General features: G+C 43.0%; 1 protein-coding gene across 1 annotated transcript in view; it reads left to right on the forward strand.

The window, feature by feature from the left end:
• Nucleotides 1-77: 77 nt before the first annotated feature.
• LOC311509917 (protein NLRC3-like) overlaps nucleotides 78-16,739 on the forward strand; it is a 32,440-nt gene continuing 15,778 nt past the window's right edge. The window contains exons 1-7 of the mRNA XM_084575366.1: nucleotides 78-3,660; nucleotides 4,571-4,740; nucleotides 4,838-4,954; nucleotides 11,333-11,411; nucleotides 11,557-11,785; nucleotides 11,955-13,779; nucleotides 15,433-15,606. Of these exons, the coding sequence (XP_084431492.1) occupies nucleotides 4,583-4,740; nucleotides 4,838-4,954; nucleotides 11,333-11,411; nucleotides 11,557-11,785; nucleotides 11,955-13,779; nucleotides 15,433-15,606 (2,582 nt within the window). The 5' untranslated portion in view covers nucleotides 78-3,660; nucleotides 4,571-4,582. The remainder of the gene's footprint in view (nucleotides 3,661-4,570; nucleotides 4,741-4,837; nucleotides 4,955-11,332; nucleotides 11,412-11,556; nucleotides 11,786-11,954; nucleotides 13,780-15,432; nucleotides 15,607-16,739) is intronic.

Consider the following 16,739-nt stretch of genomic DNA (forward strand, 5'->3'; position numbering starts at 1 on the left):
TCAGTCCTGCACATTCTGCTGTGACTCTGGTAACTGCCTCCTGTGCATTGGTCTGGTTGCCAAATGTTATTGTTTTGAACCTTGGCTCAACAACAGTTGCCGTTGACAGGACCTGAATGTTTTCCACACTGCACCTTGCCAATAAAAAGTGCAGCAGATTTAGTGTCAGTAGCTGTGAGCATGGATGGAGTAGGGATGTGGACTTGATAGGAATGATGGGTATGAGCTTGGATGCTGACACCTTCTTCTCTACTGAAAGCTCAGTAGTAGCCAGAGACAGCGGCCCCAGAACCTCAAGGCATTCAGCCACAGCCTCGTAGTCCACACAGCTTAGTGGCACCACATCTGTTGTTAGTGATGCAAGTGCTGCTCCCACTGGCTCACGCTGCTCATGTAGACGTTGGAACATGAGGAAAGTGGAATTCCACCTGGTTTCAACCTCTTCAATCAGCTGATGAGCTGCTTTTTCAACTTGTTCCTGAACCTCTGTCAGTTTCTCCTTGGCCCTTGTGCTGGTTTTGAAGAAACAAACAACTTTTCTGGCTCACATCCAGATCTCTGCTAGTTCTGCTGTTGCCTCCAGATTTAAACTGTGCCCAGAACAAGGTATGTTGTGTAGTCTAAGAAGCCTAGCACTAGCCTCCATATTTGCCTCATTGTCAGTGAGCAGACAGTGGATCTTGTTTTTAAAGCTCCATTCGTCAGTTCAGAGTTCTTTGGCGTTCTTTAGGTTTTCAGCTGTGTGGGACTGAGGGACTTTAGTGACACCTAACAGAACACATGACACTTTCACTTCCTCATTTCTATAATGACAGGTGACCCCGAGGAAGGCGTCCATATTTCCAGATGTCCACATGTCTGCTGTCCAGCTGACTGCCACAGTCTTCTCCAGCTCTGCTCCAGCTTTCTCCTTGGCTTCTTTCTACTTTGTCTCCACCATGTCTCTCAATGCTTGTCTTGTGGGCAGGACATATGTCGGCTCAAGCTTGTTAACAAATGCTTTAAAGCCTTTATCCTCAAGCACAGAAAATGGCTGGCAGTCCTGCACCATCATGTCTACCAAGGCCTCATCCAGTTCAGCTTGTCGCCCTTTAAAGCAGAAAATGGAAATAGTTATTGACACAGAACTTTTTCAAATGTATTATTGTTGTTTTGTATCTTTTCCATTTTAATCTTGCTCTGTCTCTTTAATACATATCCATGCTAGTTGCCAGAGGCTAACCATGTCCAGTTCCTCCAGGAGCAGCAGGAGCAGCAGGAGCAGCTGGATTGGGTGTAGTCTCAGGGTGTCTTGAGTGCAGGTGCCTCAGCATTGAAGAGGTGTTGTTATTAAAGGCCAGCTCTGGAGCACAGATCAGACACTTGACCTTTGTTGGGGTAATAATGTCAAAGTGCTCCCACACATAAGATCTGCTTCTTTTAGGGGCCTCTCCTCCATTCTCCCTATCTCTCCTTTCCTCACTGTCAAACACTCAGACTATCACACAAACACTTAATGCTCTCACACTGGCTTTACACTCACACCTTCACAACTGACTAATGAACTAACTAAATCAATATGTATACAGGTATGTAAATCAATGTATAGTGTGTGAATGCCTATGTGCCAAGTTCATCTAATGTTCTACTAAAACCTTAAACTTCACTCTCCCTGGTTCTAAATCAATGAAACTACGTAACGGATGAAAAACTCTCCTCCTCTCAAAAACCCACAACCATCTGAGGGACCGTGTCCATTTCTAATCATTGTGAGTTTGACAATCCCGCCCTGCATTCAAACCTGGAGTGACACGTGGCTGATGACGGCCGATACGCGTGTGACGTGATGAAGCTTCATTTGGGGAGTCACGTGATGTTTGGACTGATGAAGCCAGGCATCCAAACATCTGGTGGTGATACTTGTGCTTTGAAAGCTCCACACTGTGTCGAGCGTCTGCTTGGAGCATAACATCTCTAGTACGTAGTGCTTATTCCCTCGTGTATGATGATGAAATGTTTGGTTGAATTTTAACAATCACCTCTCCTATAGTTAAATGGATGGAAATGAATAAATGTGTTTTATATCAACTAGTTGAAGTCTGATGATTGGACAGAAAAGATTTGACTGAAATCAAATGGGAGTTTGTTCAAAGGTTTTGTTTGTAGTTTTGGTTCAACTTGCTTGTACATGAACTCATTGTTTTTTCCTTTCTTGTATTTCTTCTTTCTAGTTTTCATGGTGCTGGATAATAAAAGCCATTTAAGCACCAGTACGTGACTCTCCGCCTCATTCAGTGATTCCAAGGGACAGCTACAGAGAAAAGCACCACGTCTGAACCATCTCACATCATCAACGGAGACCAGCAGCCGAGTCTACATCTTCCACCAAGATGACCAAGTAAAAGACAGTGTCTAATCTCTGGAGGTACAACACAGGCAGTGAAACACTGGACTGGAATAATAAAGAAAGGACAAACACACTACATGACACCTGGAGTTCAATCTCCTAAATGAACAAGTCTTAAAGGTTTAAGAGCTGGAATGTCTGATGAATGTGATCCCCACCAACTTGAAGCTGATAAACAATGTTCATCTTTAATGCTCCTTCAGGAAGTCATGTAGGGGGTGTGAGGAAGAAATGGACTGAATGCCACACTCTCTCTCTGCCCAGGCAGACTCCATGATGCTTCACTCTACACCTTGTTCTATGAAGCTGTGTCCATTGTTAATAGTCAATCTGCTGCTTTTTAAAGCTGACTGAAGTCATCAACCTCTCTCTGAATCTCTTACCTTCCTCCTCAGCGACCTGAGAGGCTCCGTTCTCTGGAGGATTGGAGCAAAGATCAGACTTTTACCGTCACAGTCTGAGCTCAGAAAACAATTCTACAAAGTTCAGAGCTGCAGGGTTTTTGTGTCCTTCACCGTTTTCAACATTTCTGCATCAGAATGACTCAAAACATCCTGAAAGTCGACAAAGAGAACCCAATCAAAGACAAGAAACAGAAATATTAGACTTGTTTGTTCAGTAAAATGAGCCAATGTTACATATCATGTCCTCCTTGTGTCCAGTATCTGCTGTGACCTCCTTGTCACTAAATGTTTCTGGTAACAGCTGATCAGTGGTCTACAGCAGCTTGTTCCTCAGAACAGAACCACTTCAGTTCTGAGATGTTGGTGGGTTTCCTCACATCAACTGCTGCTTCAGGTCCAACAACAAATGTTTTTCATCTCAATGTGATTTTACCTGTAAAATAAAGGTTAAAGGAAATAATCTAATAAAAGGATTTCAATATTCATATCATGTATTATCTTGTGTCTATGTTAGTTAACCATGTACTAAAATCTGCAACATCCTTTGTTACAACTTTCAACATTAGTTTAGTGAAGTTGGTTTCAGCCCATCAGCTAAGCTCCTCTTTAAGCTAGTCGTGCTGGATGGTCTGTTGTCACCACTAGTGTTGCAATGTCTTACCTGCTCCCTTACTGACAAACATGTCAGTTATTTTACAGCACTTTGCTGCATCTGTGGCCAGTGCTTTTACCTTTTTAATCCTCTCCCTCTCTGCTCCACCTTTCCTCTTGGCCTGAAAACAGGAAACATTTGTGTTGACTCCTCCTCTCAGGCTGTTTCCTGGTTTCAGTTTAGTTTCTCTTTCTCTCCGTGTCAAACTCCGTCTGAAGGTAATGAAGCAGTTTTGAATGTTTTCTTGGTTAACATCAGATGTCAGCAGCTCAGCTCCAACAGAAGCAGCAGAAATCTGCAGCTCCATAAATTCACGTTAATCTGAGTCAGAGCTGAAAGTCCAGAGTCTGGAGGAGGACTAGTATGAAACTGATCCTCCATTTCTAGTCTCTGCGTGATCAGCGCCAGACCTGCTTCCTAAATATGATTTCAACTTATTTGATTATTTCCATCCATGACACAGTCTTTGATTTGAAATCTGTCTCTAGAAGTTTGATCTGCTTTTCTAACGGGAAGCGCTGAAAGTAACTAAGTACTTTTACTCCAGTTCAACATAGAGACGCTTTCTACATGATAGACACATTTCTATCTAGAATATAGAAGAGTTTAAAACATGGAGTGGACATGAGATATGTTGTGTTCATATGTAAATCTATGTCTGATATCTAGAGTTTTCTATCTAGAAGGTAAATCTATTAAAGACTCAAGTGGTGTTTCTTGTCACCTCCTCAGTATATGAATGAAAACATATTAGTGTGAGATTGTGTTTCTCCTGGTCCCACTGTGCTACATATCTGCTGACAAGACACCACAACATGTTACAAGACAGAATACAAAAGGAATAAATGAACAGAAGGTTTACTAGTATATGAAGAATGTGTCTAAAAATATATACAAGATATTTAATGTCTGTATAAAATATAGAAAGTCTATGAACTGGAAGATAGTATAAAATATATACGTTGATCATGATGGACCTGAGTTTGTTGAAAGTCTCAGTGTCAGTGAACGCATCATGTGTGTCCTCCATGGCTCCATCTAGTGGACGGATAGTAGAAGTACAGCAGCTGATGAATAAGAGCCAATCAGTGGAGGATCAGCTGATCTGTTTACAACATGAATGATTAGTGTTTCAGCAGCATGGACCAGAGAGAGGACAGACTGGAGGGACCTGGACCTGGACCTGGACCTGGACCTAGACCTGGACCTGGACCTGGATCAGAATCTGGAGCCAGCTCTGTGTCCTTGAAGAGCGACCGGTCAAAGGAGATTATTACAAATTTTAAACAGAGTCAAAGGTAAGTTATTAATATTTCATCAGAATTATAGGATTTTAATCAAAGGGAATTTTCCTGAATAATTGATCTAATTTAATCAGTGATGTTTTTCTATCAGGACCCGTCAGAGACCAGAGTCTGATCACCATGAACCCAGCTGTGTGTCCTTGAAGAGCGACCAGTCCAAGGACTTTCATATTGATTTTAAAGGAGGACGTGGTTCTGATCCAGAGAGGTAAAGTGTCAGTAAATCTGTCTGACTTGAGGAGCTGAGGATAAATAAACGTTGACTTGCTCATGTCTGTTTCATCTCTGCTGCTTAGATGTTGTAGATGTTTCCTCAGAAGATAAACAGATGTTGATCTAAAACACCACGGACACACTGGAAGAAGAAGATAGACAACATATAGATATACAGTAGAACAATCACTAACTTTATACAAGTCACATGGTTTGAGTAACTTGCTGAATTCTTGCTTATTTTACAAAGATCTTCTAAAATGGCCGACACAGTAAGTGTCAGGCCTTAGAGGAGGAGACAGATAAGAGACTGATCTTTGAAGCAGAGTAGTGTCTTCTATGGAATTAGAACGCTGCCATAAATCGTGCGCGCGCAATGAGACTCGCGCGAGCACAAATCAAACATCCGCGCGCGCAATGAGACTCGCGCGAGCGCAAATCAAACATCCGCGCGCGCATTTTTGCCCCCCGAGCGCTTTTCCAAGCACTCGCGAGCTATTTTGTAGCTCGCGCGCGCGCAGAGTCCGCTCGCAAAACTTTCCCCTGCTCGCTCGCGAAACTCTCCTCTCCTCGCGCGGAAAACTGTCCCCTGCTCGCGCGCGAGTTATTTCTTTTACTGGGCGTTTTTGTCAGTGAGGGGGACGGGCCTGGGGGCATGCCAATCACCATTGTATCCCCGAATATAATTGGTTGAGCGTATTGGCCAGTTGAACAGCAGGGTACGGCAACACTAATAGGACAAACGGGACAAACCACACTTATTCACACTCCAGAACAGAAGGTGGCGGTAATGCACCAAAAAGCTGGTTGCCGAACCGCCATTCAGGTAACGTCAAAGACAGTACCCTGCAAACATTTCATCAACCTTGACGGTAGGTCTAAGGGGCGACCTCTAGCGTGAAACGAGTTTAAAATAGGTCTAGGTTGCACCTCGACCACAAACCAACTAGATGAAAAAATTAAATTATACAACCAATCGGGTGAGCCCTTCTAGCCAATCAGAGGCGGAAAGGGCGGGACCTTCTACTCCAAACCTGGCAGCGGAACACGACTGCAGAGAAGCAAGTACGGCACGTACCGAACAGTTTTTTCGGTAAGTTCGTTGACATAAAACATTAGAGACGGTTTATATGTGTTCATTATCATAGACTGTAGGTTCATATTGCAACTTTCTGTGTTTTAAAAAGTGGCATTGACCGACCGTGCGTTATGTGTTTAACTGTCGAGTGGATTTCAAGCTAGCTGCTCACTCGGCTAACATGAAACAGGGCTCTTCAGTGTGCTTTCTGTCTAATATTCTGATATTTTTGGACTATTGGAGTTTAGAAATCCAGACAGAAATCAGTGAAGCACTTATACAGACGAGCTGACATGGAGGTGTCCAGAAAATGCATTTTTTTCCCCAAGATAATTTGAAAATGTTAATTTATCTTCATTAAAAAACAAACAAACAAAAAAAACAATAGTAGCCTTATCTATTGATTAGCTGTTAAAATGTTAATATTCAGTGGATTGTGAACATAAAAATTTGACTCCCAATGCAATGCCTAATTGTCTGCTTTGTTAATCAACAATGTTTCTTCTGTTTAAGATCATGTAATGTTTTTATTTTATCATTATCTGGGACTTTATGGCCTATGTAAATATAACCAAAAAGCAATTTATGTCTGTTTCATGACTTAACATTCATGTGATGTATGTAGTATGTACGTAGGTGAATTAGATGGTAAAACGGTGTATAATTTTCCAAGATGTGTTTAAGAATTGTTAAGTAATATACTTCAAATGTTTTTCCAGCTTCACATGACAGAGTGAGGATCTCCACTCCAGGTGAAGGAGCCATTGATAGGAGGGAGAGGGGTCCAGAGGAGATCGTGATCGCCTACAAAGTGTTTTTCAACTGTGTGGGTGTTTTTATGTTTATTGCACATACAGCTAAAAATAAAGAGACCACTGCTGCGATTAAATTGGGATTATTCCACTAATGTTGATTTCTAAACTCCTCCTAAGTTTGAAAAGTAGTGTTGTGTTCTAAAATGAATATGAACCTGTTTTCTTTGCATTATACAACGTCTGAAAACACCAGAATTGTTTTGTCATTTTGACCTGTTGCCATTTTCTGCAAATACATGTTCTAAATGATAATATTTTTTTTTCCAATTTGGGAGAAATTTTGTCAGTAGGTTATAGAATGAAACAAAAGTGTTCATTTTACTCAAACACATAGCTATGAATAGTAAAACCAGAGGAACTGATCATTTTGAAGTGGTGTCTTAACTTTTTCCAGAGCTGTATGTGTAAGAATCATGTTGGTCTGATTAGTTTTTAGTTTTTCAAGTGTTCTGATTGTTTGTGTAATAAAACTTTAAAGAAATTGCACTTTTGTGTTGTCAAACTTATAATTTCCCCCCAAAGGTAGGTTCTGTTAATACATTGTATTTATATAAATGTGTTAATTTATAGCAAAAAATATTTTTAATATCATTTATTATTCATTAAATGTATTATCTATATGTAAACACTAATTGTTACAGTTAATCAGTCAGTTTGAACAGATAACATTTCGACGTTGAACAAACGTTAAAACGACGTCGAGACCTAGACGCAGCCAGGGGCTTTAAAAGTAATGCTGAAATGCAGGTTGAAAAGGCGTCAGATCGCAACGTCAACATCTTCTCCACCTGCATTTGTCAACCTCTTTTTAACTTCACTGCAGAAACAACATCTAAAACTCGACACATACAGCTGTAAATACACTATATTACCAAAAGTATTCGCTCACCCATTCAAATGATCAGAATCAGGTGTTCTAATCACTTGGCCTGGCCCCAGGTGTATAAATTCAAGCACTCAGGCATGCAGACTGTGAAACAAGACATTTGTGAAAGAATGGGCCGCTCTCAGGAGCTCAGTGAATTCCAGCGTGGAACTGTCATAGGATGCCACTTGTGCAACAAATCCAGTCGTGAAATTTCCTCGCTCCTAAATATTCCACAGTCAACTGTCAGCTCTATTATAACAAAATGGAAGCGTTTGGGAAAAACAGCAACTCAGCCACGAAGTGGTAGGCCACGTAAAGTGACGGAGAGGGGTCAGCGGATGCTGAAGCGCATAGTGCAAAGAGGTCGCCGACTTTCTGCACAGTCAATTGCTACAGAGCTACAAACTTCATGTGACCTTCAGATTAGCCCAAGTACAGTACGCAGAGAGCTTCATGGAATGGGTTTCCATGGCCGAGCAGCTGCAGCCAAGCCACACATCACCAAGTGCAATGCAAGGCGTCGGATGCAATGGTGTAAAGCACGCCGCCACTGGCCTCTAGAGCAGTGGAGACGCGTTCTCTGGAGTGATGAATCACGCTTTTCCATCTGGCAATCTGATGGACGAGTCTGGGTTTGGAGGTTGCCAGGAGAACGGTACATTTCAGATTGCATTGTGCCGACTGTGAAATTTGGTGGAGGAGGAATTATGGTATGGGGTTGTTTTTCAGGAGCTGGGCTTGGCCCCTTAGTTCCAGTGAAAGGAACATTGAATGCTTCAGGATACCAAAACATTTTGGACAATTCCATGCTCCCAACCTTGTGGGAACAGTTTGGAGCGGGCCCCTTCCTCTTCCAACATGACTGTGCACCAGTGCACAAAGCAAGGTCCATAAAGACGTGGATGACAGAGTCTGGTGTGGATGAACTTGACTGGCCTGCACAGAGTCCTGACCTGAACCCGATAGAACACCTTTGGGATGAATTAGAGCGGAGACTGAGAGCCAGGCCTTCTCGACCAACATCAGTGTGTGACCTCACCAATGCGCTTTTGGAAGAATGGTCAAAAATTCCTATAAACACTCTCCTCAACCTTGTGGACAGTCTTCCCAGAAGAGTTGAAGCTGTAATAGCTGCAAAAGGTGGACCGACATCATATTGAATTCTATGAGTTAGGAATGGGATGGCACTTCAGTTCATAGAATGAGTAAAGGCAGGTGAGCGAATACTTTTGGTAATATAGTGTATATATCAGAATATTTACTGGATCGTTTTTAGAAGGTGAATAATGCGCGCTTAGAAGACATCTGTGTTACAACGGGACGTTGTTTATGACCGTTAAAAAGACGTCGAGGTTGCAACGCGACGTCGTTTCAATTTGCATTTCAGCATTACTTTTAGACCTCCTGGCGACGTGTACGTTTAGACGTCGTTTCAACGTTTATTAGACGTCGAAATGTTTGCAGGGTTGTGTCTCTTAAAAAGAGTGTCCATGGGCATCTTTGCCTTAATAAGATTTTAATAAGAAATAGCCTACTATATTTTGACACACATCTGCATCTGGACCATACGTCTATATGCTGCTCTCATATCGAGAGTTGCTGACGCCTATATAAACTACAGGCCTTCTATCTTTTTTATTTATTTTTAGGATTTTTTAACATTACGTTTATAATTTTCAGGGAGAAAGAAGAAGTCTAAATCGAGAATATGAACAAAACAGTTTTACCAAAATAAAAAATGTCGTTGTGCAACAGAATCCAAGTTACAAAAAATGATCAGCATTTTATCAGATTAATGTCGACGATGGAGGGAAGGAAAGACAGCACTCAGTCAAACATACTGAAGTTCATTGCTCTGTGTGACATTTTGCAAACTTTCAAGTCAAGACACCAAATCACAATACATGTCATTCAGGCATTCGGGGCTGTGTGGTTTGTCCCGTTTGTCCTATTAGTGTTGCCGTACCCTGCTGTTCAACTGGCCAATACGCTCAACCAATTATATTCGGGGATACAATGGTGATTGGCATGCCCCCAGGCCCGTCCCCCTCACTGACAAAAACGCCCAGTAAAAGAAATAACTCGCGCGCGAGCAGGGGACAGTTTTCCGCGCGAGGAGAGGAGAGTTTCGCGAGCGAGCAGGGGAAAGTTTTGCGAGCGGACTCTGCGCGCGCGCGAGCTACAAAATAGCTCGCGAGTGCTTGGAAAAGCGCTCGGGGGGCAAAAATGCGCGCGCGGATGTTTGATTTGCGCTCGCGCGAGTCTCATTGCGCGCGCGGATGTTTGATTTGCGCTCGCGCGAGTCTCATTGCGCGCGCGGATGTTTGATTTGCGCTCGCGCGAGTCTCATTGCGCCGCGCACGATTTATGGCAGCGTTCTAATTCCATAGTCTTCAGTCTTTAATCAGCTGTTCAGTCTGTGTCCATGGAGACAAGTCTTCATTGTGTTTGACTGTGGACTAGAGAGAGAGAAGATGAGATGTGTCTGAGGAGAGGAGGAGCTAAACTAATGCTAAGCTAACCAGAGTTCATATAGACCCAGTCTGCACATTAGTATGAAACATTGAGGAAGAGAGTCAGCAGCTCCACGTCTGAGGCCTCGGCCTGCAGGTCTTCTTCATGGTAGAGACTCAGATGAAACTCATCAGCTGTAACGCTGCAGAGGAAGTGGAGCTGGAGAATAAAAACTCCTGCTTCATCTACGTTCTAGTCTTCATGGACACTCGTGACCTTTGGTTTATTCCTGGAAGAGTGAACATTGTTATGTCCAGAAACTGAACTGAGACAAAGACGTCTGGACAAGAAGACGTTTCCTCCAAGTGTTCAGCTCTAAATGACTGGTGGGGAGTTTAGGTTTTTATCACCTGAAGGTCACATGACTAGAGTCTGTTAATGACCTGATACTCACCTGGACCTGGACCTGGACCTGGAGGAACCTGTTCTGATGAACCTGGTGGTTCTCTGATGATCCATTAATGTCCATAGACTCCTCAGATGTTTAGAAGATGAGGACATTGTTGTCTCTTGTCCTTCAGGTGTAGGTGGACAGCTGAGTCCTGACCTGAAGACCTTGTTTGAGTCGTAGAGAAGATAAACTCAGGATGAGTTGGGGGGAAGGACATCCAGGCTATTTTGTGTAGACACTTTGTTTCTAAGTGTCCAAAGTTAAAATAGTGAAATATGTTTGAGGAGACAAAGAAACAGCTGATGGCTCTGAGGTGAAGAACATGTGCCTCGCTAGGATTATCATCTCTAACATGATCAGTCAGAGAGTCTGAGGTTTCTTAATGTTTCTGTCTGCTTTGTTTTCTGTGTGGCTGATAATGGCCTGTCAGTCACTCACTGTGGACTGGTGGACGTTTTACAGTCTTCAGTCTCTGGCTCTGGGTTCCTTCTCCAGCTGATTCATCAGGGAGGCAAAGCTTTATGAAACAGCTGCAGACTGAGCTGTTGATGGTCAGTGGGATCAGCAGGACTAGTAAACCTTTACCACTACAGAGACTCATCTGATTCACTCTTCACATCCACATATCACTCCAGGGACATTTACCTTGTGTTTGTCTCTGTGTGGACAGACATGATGAGAGCTAATTGTTGATGATTGGTCCACAGAGTCCACCAGCAGAGCTCAGAGGTTCTCAGTGGTCAGTCTGCCCAGCAGCATCAGACACAGCTGGACTCCATCTTTCTGGTCTGTACATGTACAACAACTACTTTCCATCATCTCCATGCTGCACTTTGTAGACCAGTGGATTGTCAGTGTGTCCAACATGGATCTGATGTTTGTCTCCATGATTTCAGTCTGCTTGTGTCATTCATATGGTATTCTGTTCCAGCTGCTGGAGGACAACATCATCACTTTTGTGAAGAACCAGCTGAAGAAGATCCAGAAGGTTCTGAGTCCAGATTACCCAGAATGCTCAGAGACTCAGAGGGAGGAAGAGGAGGTGTTGGAGGGTGAGGATGAAGAGCAGAGGAGGAGCAGCAGAGATTTATTTGTGAAGATCACAGTGAACTTCCTGAGGAGAATGAAGCAGGAGGAGCTGGCTGACTGTCTGCAGAGCAGTAAGAGGATTTCTCTAAACATTGAAGCTGCTGGAGAAATGGGACATTTACTAATGTCTCCAGAGATGAACCAAGATATATTCACACACTCATTCTTTAGAGCAATGACATGTTGAAATATTTACTGGAGAGTTTATTCATTCATCTCATGTCTTGTTTCTTCATTCAGGACTTGAAGCTGCAGTTTGTGGACGTAAAGTTAAATCTACTCTGAAGGAGAAGTTCCAGTGTGTGTTTGAGGGGATTGCTAAAGCAGGAAACTCAACCCTTCTGAATGAGATCTACACAGAGCTCTACATCACAGAGGGAGGGACTGCAGAGGTCAATGATGAACATGAGGTCAGACAGATTGAAACAGCATCCAGGAAACCACACAGACCAGAAACAAGCATCAGACAAGAAGACCTCTTTAAAGCCTCACCTGGAAGACATGGACCAATCAGAAGAGTGATGACAAAGGGAGTGGCTGGCATTGGGAAAACAGTCTTAACACAGAAGTTCACCCTGGACTGGGCTGAAGACAAAGCCAACCAGGACATCCTCTTCATATTTCCATTGACTTTCAGAGAGCTGAATGTGTTGAAAGAGAGAAAGTTCAGCTTGGTGGAACTTGTTCATCACTTCTTTCCTGAAACCAAAGAAGCAGGAATCTGCAGGTTTGAAGAGTTCCAGGTTGTGTTCATCTTTGACGGTCTGGATGAGTGTCGACTTCCTCTGGACTTCCACAACACTGAGATCCTGACTGATGTTACAGAGTCCACCTCAGTGGATGTGCTGCTGACAAACCTCATCAGGGGGAAACTGCTTCCCTCTGCTCGCCTCTGGATAACCACACGACCTGCAGCAGCCAATCAGATCCCTCCTGAGTGTGTTGACATGGTGACAGAGGTCAGAGGGTTCACTGACCCCCAGAAGGAGGAGTACTTCAGGAAGAGATTCAGAGATGAGGAGCAGGCCAGCAGGATCATCTCCCACATCAAGACATCACAAAGCCTCCACATCATGTGTCACATCCCAGTCTTCTGCTGGATCACTGCTACAGTTCTGGAGGATGTGTTGGAAACCAGAGAGGGAGGAGAGCTGCCCAAGACCCTGACTGAGATGTACATCCACTTCCTGGTGGTTCAGACCAAAGTGAAGAAGGTCAAGTATGATGGAGGAGCTGAGACAGATCCACACTGGAGTCCAGAGAGCAGGAAGATGATTGAGTCTCTGGGAAAACTGTCTTTTGATCAGCTGCTGAAAGGAAACCTGATCTTCTATGAATCAGACCTGACAGAGTGTGGCATCGATATCAGAGCAGCCTCAGTGTACTCAGGAGTGTTCACACAGATCTTTAAAGAGGAGAGAGGACTGTACCAGGACAAGGTGTTCTGCTTCGTCCATTTGAGCGTTCAGGAGTTTCTGGCTGCAGTCTACATGATCCACTGTTACACCAACAGGAAGACAGAGGTGCTGGAGGACTTCCTGGGAGGAAACTACAATAACTCACCTCTGGATGAATTTCTGAACAAAGTCATGATTAAATCCCTGGAGAGTAAAAATGGTCACCTGGACCTGTTAGTTCGCTTCCTTCATGGCCTCTCTCTGGAGTCCAACCAGAGACTCTTAGGAGGTCTGCTGGGTCAGACAGTGTCCAACCAGAGACTCTTAGGGAGTCTACTAGGTCATAGAAAGAACAGTCCAGAAATCATCCAGAGAACCATCAACAACCTGAAGAAGATGAACACTGATGAAATCTCTCCTGACAGAAGCATCAACATCTTCCACTGTCTGATGGAGATGAACGACCTCTCAGTTCATCAGGAGATCCAAGAGTTCCTGAAGTCAGAGAACAGATCAGAGAAACTCTCTGAGATCCACTGCTCAGCTCTGGCCTACATGCTGCAGATGTCAGAGGAGGTTCTGGATCAGTTGGACCTGTATCAGTACAACACATCAGAGGAGGGACGACGGAGACTGATCCCAGCTGTGAGGAACTGCAGAAAGGCTGAGTGAGTCCTGATGTGATCATTAACAGAATCAATCAGTGGAGATTAGTAGTTTAGTTCTTCAGACGTTCTCATTCTTCTTCAAACAGTGTTCCACTTGTTCACTGCAAACATCGCAGTCAGTTGTATTTAGTCCCAGATGTTCTCCAGCTGTTTAAAGCTGTTCTTCTAGTTATTGACTCTTTTCTTTCTATTTCTCTGTCTTATTATTCTCTCCATCAGTAAGTTAGTTTAGCTGAAGCAGCCTCTGAGGCCTCACGTTACAATGATGAGAGGATATTGAAGGCTGTTTCTAGAGTACAGAATAATCCTGAAGTCAGTGAAGTGGCTCCACATCAACATCTATCTAAAGCTTGTTAAGATCAACATGAGCCACCGTAAACTACTGATCATCCCACACAGAGACTGACCCATCAATGGAGCATTTTATTGACTGAGTTCAACGTTTCATTTTAAGGAGAGAAGTCGAGTCACATGGTCTTGTTTTTATGTCTTTCTTTCTATTTGTTTCCTGTCTTGTTGCTTTAGAGAAGAGTTGAAACAGGAAATGCTCAGAGGTCTGAATATATAAGAGCAGAACCGTAGAAGTCTGACTTGTTAAAGAGATCTGAAACACACAAAGGTCAGAGTTTAGTTTGACAGATAAAACCCTGAGAACATCTTTGTGATGACTTGATGGTGAAAAGAATTCAACCTGATTGTTTGTTCATTATGTTTGTGTTGAACAACTAAAGTTGAGCCAGTCCTGTGTCCTCCACATGGAAATATTTCACCATGTTCATCCTGAATGATGTCCATGTCTGAGGTTGTCAAGTGATGGGTTTCATTTGTGTTGGACTAAAGACTAAATGTTCCACTTGTGGACTGAAGCTGACGGCAGGAGGTCGACAGCAGAGATCATCTTTCCAACTGGTTAACCGAGCTGAACTCAGTCAAAAGATCCAGAGTCCATTAAACAGTGAAGACAGTCCAGATGTTTGTCTCATCCAGATGTCCTCATGATGGGATCAGATTAGGGTTGCCAACCGTCCCTTGAAAAACGGAATCGTCCCGTATTTAGAAACAAAAGTACGCGTTCCGTATGGAGCTGAAACAGGACGCACTTTGTCCCGTATTACCGTGAGAATCCAAAATAGAGTAAAATGTCAATGGAATGAATGAATAACAGGACGCTTTATATGAACAGTTACGGTAAACTTATTCCCAGGCCGTCTCCTGCTCTGTGACCAATGAGCTGACAGCAGGAATCCCTCTCATCTCATTGGTCGAGGTACTGTTGCTTGTGAAGAAGATACCAGAAGACAACAAAGCAACAACTTTTCCTCACACTTTCTGTTTGCACTTTTCTTATTGTACTATTACAAGAGGAATGTTCTGCTTTCTATTGTTTTATATTAATTTATACAGTTTTAACTGAAGCAGGACAGGTTTCTGTTTTATTCTGTTCATCTGCACATTCAACTAAACAAAGGTCTGAGAGAGATGATGAGAATGATTGTTTCCTGTCAAACACAGTAAGAGAAGATGAGCTGAACCACTGATGTGGAGACAAAATGTCCAACAGGATGTGTCCAACTGTCCACTCATCAAACCCATCATGTTCATAGAAATGTCTTCTTCCATTATAACAGATTTTATTTATTTGTCTCATGACAGACTTGGTGGCTGTGAACTCTCAGAGAGTCACTGTGAAGTTGTGGCCTCAGCTCTGAAGTCCAACCCCTCCCATCTGAAATATCTGAACCTGAGTGGAAACAACCTGGAGGATTCAGGAGTGAAGCATCTGTCTGCTGGACTGGAGAGTCCAAACTGTAAACTGGAGACTCTGATGTGAGTTTTCATTTATTTTCTTCTCAGGCTTCTGAAGAATGGAGATCCAGTTTAGATGAGTTCTCTTGTCAGGACTGTCAGATAGAAAAGGAGCTCAAAGAGTTTAAATGAAGGAGCATCATGTTCCTGAACATCAGCAGGTATCTCCTCAGTCATCAGACGTGCACAGGTACGGGCTATTGTTGCTCTGGAAACAGCCCGTTTGCCCTTAGTAGCTGAGCTGCCCCTCTGGAGAGAGAGCCTTTTTTATTTTGCTGTTGTGTCTACATCAATACAATGAGCCCATAACTGGTAAAGTAGAAGTGTTCATTCATTCATTCATCAGCTGTAACAGCTTGTTCCTGTGGTTGAACAGGAAGTGATAACGTGATCACCAGAGGTGGGAAGTAACAAAGTACAAATACTTTGTTACTGTACTTAAGTAGATTTTTCAGGTGTCTGTACTTTACTTGAGTATTTCTTTTTCTGATGACTTTTTACTTTTACTACATTTGTACACAAATATCTGTACTTTCTACTCCTTACATTGTAAAAACAGGCTCGTTACTTTTTTAACCTCCTCGGATGACAAGACGTAAAAGACGTGACATGATGGGACATGACTAGAGCATCGGACTAGAGAAGGAAAGTCAATGATGTACTCATAAAATGAGCGGCCTGTTGGTGATACCTGTTGACCTGATGCTGATGCTGAAGGTGCCTGTTATCAATCCATGGAAATTCACAGGGGACTGACAAACTGAGCCTAGAATTAGACCAGTCGCTTCATATTTAGTAAAAAGGTGATCTATGCACATGAACACAGTTCTAAAGATAAATACCCCCTGATACCCTCCATCAGCTCTACACCTGTGTTCCTGTGTTCTTCTTCTACTGGGTTGAACAGGCAGCCTGTTGACAGCGTTGCCAAGTCAGCTTATTATAAGTGACTTTGGGCTTGTTTTCCTGTAAAGTCTCTTACAAATATTGGTAGTCACGGGTCGTGTTTTTTTGGGTCTTGTTTCTAAAGTGTAGTTGCTTATTTAGGCTTGTTCCCAGATCCATAATAAGTTGTCAAGCAGATATTTTCATTATGTACGGAAGCCCTAAACGGCCATGCATTCATACATTTTATTTCCTCCGTTTTCCCGAGA

This window comes from Chelon labrosus (assembly GCF_963514085.1).
Source record: "Chelon labrosus genome assembly, contig: SCAFFOLD_31, whole genome shotgun sequence".
Classification (NCBI taxonomy): Eukaryota; Metazoa; Chordata; class Actinopteri; order Mugiliformes; family Mugilidae; genus Chelon; species Chelon labrosus.